The sequence below is a fragment of the Blastomyces gilchristii genome (genome assembly GCF_000003855.2).
Source record: "Blastomyces gilchristii SLH14081 genomic scaffold supercont1.2, whole genome shotgun sequence".
Taxonomy (NCBI): Eukaryota; Fungi; Ascomycota; class Eurotiomycetes; order Onygenales; family Ajellomycetaceae; genus Blastomyces; species Blastomyces gilchristii.
Genome location: NW_003101681.1, coordinates 2,211,592 through 2,218,366, shown reverse-complemented (window position 1 = coordinate 2,218,366; position 6,775 = coordinate 2,211,592). Strand labels below are relative to the sequence as shown.

The 6,775-nt window shown below is 46.8% G+C and overlaps 2 protein-coding genes across 2 annotated transcripts; both read left to right on the top strand.

Moving 5' to 3' along the window:
- Nucleotides 1-34: 34 nt before the first annotated feature.
- Nucleotides 35-2,138, top strand: BDBG_16306 (uncharacterized protein). Its single transcript, XM_031724288.1, has one exon. It carries the CDS (start codon nucleotides 1,500-1,502, stop codon nucleotides 1,869-1,871), a length of 372 nt encoding a protein of 123 aa, XP_031576299.1. The 5' UTR covers nucleotides 35-1,499; the 3' UTR covers nucleotides 1,872-2,138.
- Nucleotides 2,139-4,975: 2,837 nt separating this feature from the next.
- On the top strand, nucleotides 4,976-6,263 carry BDBG_16305 (uncharacterized protein). Its single transcript, XM_031724287.1, has one exon. It carries the CDS (start codon nucleotides 5,296-5,298, stop codon nucleotides 5,716-5,718), a length of 423 nt encoding a protein of 140 aa, XP_031576298.1. The 5' UTR covers nucleotides 4,976-5,295; the 3' UTR covers nucleotides 5,719-6,263.
- Nucleotides 6,264-6,775: the final 512 nt, after the last annotated feature.

Sequence of the window (6,775 nt, the reverse complement as noted above, 5' to 3'; positions counted from 1 at the left end):
CCCTGAAACGCAGCGATCGCGCGGCATGTCACAGCCGAAAATAATCCTTTTTTTTTTTCTTTTTGTTTCTGACGGACGCATCCTATCAGGAACGGGAGGTAGACGGGCGCTACTGCTCCCATGTTTCCTCTTCTGATCGCGCTCATCTGCGTGTCTCTGGCTTCTACCAGCACGAGAGGTTGAACATGCTGAAGTGGTGTGATGTTCAGAGTTCCATCAGAGAAAGTCTCTGCATTCCAAGTCTCCCCCCATCGCTTGGAGAAATCGTCGCGAAGGAAAGATCTTCGAGGAGGTCATTCAGGCAGATTCCGGACCAAGGGTGGACACGCGCTACTCGTCTTACGCACAGTACTATGAGAACCAGACTAAAAAAAAAAAATTTAAAAAAAATAAAAAGAAAAAGAAAAAGAAAAAGAGAGAGAGGTATCTGATTTCAGATTGCAGGGGTTGGTTGTGCTTACGCTCCATCACTATTATTATTGCAATTTGCTATCACCCTCCGTACTTCGCTACGCCCGAGCACTCGACACGATTGCTGTTTTAATTTTCTATCAACCATTGCCCTTGCACTTTGCTCATACTCATTGAATGGTGCCAGCGACTGCCGAGGAGATGCTCGTGGGCGGAGACAAGAGGGGGAAAATGGAGGAGAAAGAGCTGCGATGCGGCTTCAACCATTCATCGCCGATGGAGACTGGGTTAAACTAGTGTATGGTATGGAGACGGTGGAGAAGAGCGGAGACACACAGTCGCATTTTGTCCAGAGGGCTGCTTCCAGTGTTAAATTGCGAGCTAAAGATAAGATAATCTAGATCTGGATCGGTTCAGCGACTTTTATTACTGTTCCTTTGCAGCGGTGATATCGCGCAGTGATAAGAGCGAGCGACACATTTGGCTGTGACAGAATAATACGCCGTGGATATGGGACTGGCGTTTTTGTCCAATTTTTTCTCTTGCTAAAACATTTGATGGATTTGCGAAAAATCCCGAGTTAAACGGGGCCCGCGGTGCAAGGGAAGCAAAGCGCGTTGCTGAGGAATGAGGGGAGAGAGATATAGATCCGTGCTAACGACGACCTTTGCTCGATTTTGGCTTTTGTCCTATTTTTTTTTCCCGTATGCCATAGTTCATATCTCTAATCTCGAGGTATCTGGCTTCTAGCATATTCCTGGAAGTTATCCCCAAGAACCACAAACCTGGATCACATTAACTCATGCGTTGACTTCGGCCCGCTATGAACCCTTTCTTGACAAGGCATGGAACAGCATTCCGCCTTTCGTATCCCTGGATGAATGTGTGAACTTTAATCGAACTACTTCGGATTATTAGCCACATCCGGGCAGGGAGGACAACCAAATATTCAATATGTAGCGTACATGGGACGGACAGATTCAAGCCTGCTCTGAGTGTGTGATTATTGTGTTTTCAGCTGCCGCTGTTGCTTTTAGAGCATCTCAATAAAGCATACATCCTCCGTCTTCGTTGCTACGCAGCGTACTATGTACTTGTGCAAACATGCAATAATAACTATAGTTGGAGTCGAAGAAACAAACGCGCTTGGCAAAATGCAAAGGAAAAGCCAAGGAAAAAGAAAAGCAAAGAAAAAAGCCGTTCAGCACTCGCATCATCCCATCCATCCCATCCCCAAGGACCCCCAACCCCCTTCCATCCAACCATTCGACACACCCTGTGCAGCGGCATGGGAGGCCCGCAAGCAAGCAGGAAAGTTTCCTTTCGGTGCGGCTAGTTACAGGGGATCTCCTGCTAGGCTGCTTCTTCTTCCCCAGCACGTACCCGTCAATATCCACAGTACCACGGAATTAACCCGAATTCCAAGTCCCATTCAGATTTCCCATTGCAGTTTAAAATAACTAGTTGACTGGACGATGCAAAGAATTCCGAAAAGAAGCAGAGAAGAGAGAAAGGAAACGGCTTTCCAAAAAGCCCCGTCATTCATTCACTTTCAACATATGAAACAAGATTGCCCGCCCATTATCGTTTTTCGAGTCATGACATCGCACCAGAGGTTCGACTGTACCCGCTCCCCGTAACTACTCGTACGGAGCATGTGCTCAGAAGAGCGACTCCGTCGGCTGCAATTCTGATACGTGATGGGTGCCGCCGCCACAACATCCGAACAAAAAAAAATAAAAATAAAAATAAAAATAAAAATAAAAATAAAAATAAAAATAAAACAAAATGGAGGTTGTTCAAACACAGTCCACGGTGGCCACATGCATTTCCAAAACAAAACAGAAGGTTTATCTTAACGTTGGTTTACTGGCCAGGTCGCAGCCGAAGAGTCATACATTAACAAAAAGCTAATAAAAGCTCAAAAATGATCAGTCCATTGTTCGTAGCTGAGCTGCCTGCTAAGGATGGATGCTGGCTGTCAATCTAACGTCATCATATCTCAGAATATCTTTAAAAAGACAAAAAAGCCCGCTATAAAACAACTTCCGGGTGGCCAAGGACTGGTTTAAACTTGAGCCTATGCAAGTTGCGCCCCCGGTGATACTTCCCGCTTTTATGCCGCCCGTCATCCAGTATCATCATGATTCTTGCCGTCAATCTCCACGGTAAAACGAGGAACAAAGGACCTGGATTCTTGAACTCTCGGTGTTTATCAAATCGTCAACATCGGTCGCCGTCCCCCGGCCCAAGACTCGCTACTGGCAAAGTAAGTATGTTTGACATCCATGGCCGATCATGCGATGCGAACCGTCTCGTCTTAGCCGCGGATGTACTTCCTTAGTCAACCTAGCCTCAGCTTTTTCAGCCAGGACGGGGGGTGCATCCACAGTGATGGCCAATTACAGGACATATGTCCAGTTCTCTCTGGAAGTCGATCCAAGCCGGGAAGCTCAGCCCTCGTTTATCGGAGAAATAAAACAATGGCGTGATTGCAACTTTGAGCGACAATACGGAGTAATGAGAACGGTTTGATTTTATAATAATTTTGTTCCTTTTCGTCGAGATACGGGGGGGGCCTGATAAGGTTGGCACCCTCACCAGCGTGCGCAAGTTTTCGCTGTCCTTAGTACGGAGTAGAAGAAACATTCTTGGGGCGTGGCATATCACAACCTCAATCCCTACCCCCCTTCCCGCCCAACGAAGCGGGATCACCATATACCCACGCACCACACTTCCGTTCCCAAAAATAGCGACGACTTTTGTCCTCGCCCTCCCTAGTTAGCGTCAGTAAGGAAAAAGAAAATCCGAACTGCAAAAAACGGGCCCCATATGCAACACCGACCAATCTATGCCTAATCCGGGACCTTTCCAAGCCTTCGATGTGCCCCCACGGTGCTACCGCTGACAAGTTACACCGCGAATCTGACGACTCCTGCCTCACGAAGACCCTCAGGTAGCAGTGCGTGGCGCTCCCGACCCCCCCAAAGTAATCCGAAACGCCTTTTGTTCAGCCAGTTCAAGCCTTGGGTTCATACATAGTAACAATAATGGAACATACATATCAACTAAAAAACTAAACAGCAGGCCAGAATACTCCTCCCGAACTGGGTAAGATGAGAGATGGAGATCAGGAAAAAAGGGTCGCAAATGTTGCGGAGTATGTTAGATTCTGGAACCCAGAAAAATAACTACGCCTGCTGTGGAGATGTGATTGGCGAGGCGAGCTTCTCAGGGAAGCACGCTGATATCCCATATTTCCTCGACCGCAGCCAGGCCAGGCCCTGTGTTTGATTTATCTCCGAAAATCACTCCGAAGGGGAAACCCCAAACAAAACAAAGACGCGCGAACGACGCGACGCAAAAAAAGAAAACGTTAGGAAAAAAGAAAGGAAAGCGGGAGAATTACGGCGTAGTACAGATACGCCTGGACCAGGCCTTTCTTAGTCTTGGATCCAACGCGGGGGCACATCTGCCCAGTAGTGTCCAGCGAGCCCGCATGGCATGGATGCGAAAGCGAGGATGGAACGGAGACAAAAATTCCCTACATTCCATACTCAAACACCGGTTAAGTGTCCGTATCCATTATGATTTGTTTGCCCATAATAATCATCATCATAAGAGATAGAAATAAGAAATAAGGCGTAGGCGAAACAATGGATCTCTCATCCGATCTGAACTTCCTGTACCCGCCCAAAAGGCCTACGCACTACAGGTAACGATGGGAAAAAGATAAATAAATAAATAAAAAGGGGGGGGAAAAGAATCAGGGCAAACCCGAACTTCAAACAAGAACCATATCCACCATCGCATTATCGTTTTTGCGCGCTGGTCGATAGACGGAGGCGGGCGTACTGCGTGCGGGCATTTTGTCATGGGGCGGGATGGCTTTACACAGGTAGTGAAAATAATTGTAGGGAATTGATTCCACCTTTCCCCCCCCATCCAACCCAACGGCCCACCGTCCGGTTTTGTATGTACGCAGCGTATGTACGGCGGGCGCGGGGCCTCCAACAAGCGTCTAGCTACTCTACTAGCCCTACTTTCTCTATCAAAGCAAGCATTCATTCTAAGCATATCTTTAAGCAATTTTTACCTATGACAGGGATCGTGGTGGGTGCCGGGGGGGCAGAGGAGTAGGTAGTGGGAATTGAAGACAACACGAACGAAAGAGGATCTTTTTGATATTCAGAAGGTTGTTTACATTTTCGTGAATAATAATTAAGTTGGTTTGCTAAATAGCAATTGAGAGACATGGGCTAGAAGGATAAGAAGTTATACACGGCGGCTCTATTCCGTCGTGTTTTGGAGGGGAGTTGAGTTAGAAAAAAAAAACAATCACTTTACATCACTAATCACTGAGAGGTCACATCTCAAAATCCAGACTTTTTTGGAGGGGAAGGGGGAGATGGTTCTGAACTTGAAGCAAAATGTCATCATTACCCTAGTTCGGTACGCCCGCTTCCGAGTGGAGGTGAAAATACATATAACTTATATGTTTATTTTTAATGGCAGATGGCCGTAGGACTAACATTCGTTCTTCCCAGCGCAAAACAGCATCTACATAACAACAGCCCGAACTCAAGAACAACAATGTGAAAAGTAAGGGAGATTCCCAAAAATTAGCCAAGTGGAAAGAAGCTTGAATGAACAAACAAAAAAGAAAGTTTTTTGTCAGAGCTCGTTTCCATTCGCCTATCATGACAATAATTATTTGGTGGTGGTCTCGTATCCCACTCTTCTTGCTCAGCCCACACCGGCCGGACACAAATTAAGCGCTGCTTTTACGGTACAGAGCACTATTGTGGCTGCAAGTAGGTTTTCGCGTTTTGGGAACAGTCAACAACAAGAGCACTCGTTGAATATCGTTTTTACCATGTGTTGATGAGGGAGGTGACGCTAAACAGTCGGACAGAAACAGCGCTCATTGTTGGAGCAGCGGCTTGGGAAGCTGAAACAAGAAGAAAAATAATATCCAAGCCCTGCATCATCGATTCCGGGGAAAACTGCGTATCGAGAGCTCCCAGGCCCCATATAAATCCCTGGTGCTCTCGATCACCAGGATTATGGACCAGCAGCCACCGCGTCTCTCGCGCTTCTCTTGCACAAGATCCATGCACACCCTGCAACTTCAGGTTTAGGCTCAGCAGGGAAGAGAAGCTTCTTCAGGGAATACAAGGCCAACCACACATCCGATATGCTGTTTCTCCGAGCTTCATTCACCTTTCAAAGAAGCTCATGAAGGCCCGAGAAAAAGCATTCTCTCAAAACGCCCAGAATCCACACCTTCGTCCACCACTGAAGTAAGGTGCACACGTCCGTATCGGCTAATATCTCCTTGGACGGGGATATTCCGCGTCGTGTCCTTGGCCAGCGATATACTAAATGGGCAAGGGCGCGAGAATTATCGATTTTTTTTATTTTTTTATTTCTTTTTTCGACAGTGCCGTTAGCTCGCTGCCTTGGTTCTGTTCCCGGAAGTTATGCACGCCACAAAGCCACCATGTGAGAAGTGGGGTCTGGAGGTTGGAATTGGCGCGCTTTTTTACCCAACCATGGGGCCGATGGCGTGGACCGACCGTCATGAATATCGGAGCCTGAAACAAGCTCAAGAGCGAAACGCAGAGCAGCTCTGTCGGAGGAAGGAATTGACGTTAGTCTGTGAATTGAAACTCAGGGTTAGTTACTATAGTCACATGTTTGTTTATATTTTTAACCGAGTACAATATGCACAGGTACTGTACAACGAATCAGCGATACTTTAGAGCGAGCGGGTATTTACATAACTCATAACTCCGACGGAAACTCACAAAATAAATAAATAAAAAAAAAAAAAAAAAAAAAAAAAAAAAAAAAAAAAAACCAACAGGAAGTTCAAAGCGTTAGGTCCGTCGGATTTTGCGCGAAGCGCACTCCTCGCGAACACGTGCAAGCAGGATGTTGGTCTGTAAGGTATCCACTCAGTCCATCATACTCCGTATTGACTAACGAAGAGAGGAATGATAGCTTATTTACGCCGCGATGTACTCTGTACCGTACCAGGGTGGTGAATTATAAGCTTTGCAGAGTCCTTGAAACACCATTAATTACCCGCAAGGGCCCGCAACGGCTCAACAGGAAGAAATGGGCGTGTAACGTAACGCCTTGTGCGAATCCATTTCCCTCCCTTTTTGCGTTATTATAGGTGGCTGTGGAACTGATACCACCAAAGATAACAGATTCTGTTTGTAATTGTTCTATGTTGACTCATCGGCATTTCACCAGATTCAAGGGTGTATTTCGCCCCCCACCTCCATCGACTTGTGCGAGGGGCCATAGAGTCTGGCTGGGGTGCCTAAGGTTGGGGTCCCTCCTGGACGTTAGG

What these genes read in the sequence shown, in the direction of transcription:
- BDBG_16306 (XM_031724288.1), top strand. Translation starts at nt 1,500, where the DNA reads ATGTACTTGTGCAAACATGCAATAATAACTATAGTTGGAGTCGAAGAA.
- BDBG_16305 (XM_031724287.1), top strand. Translation starts at nt 5,296, where the DNA reads ATGAGGGAGGTGACGCTAAACAGTCGGACAGAAACAGCGCTCATTGTT.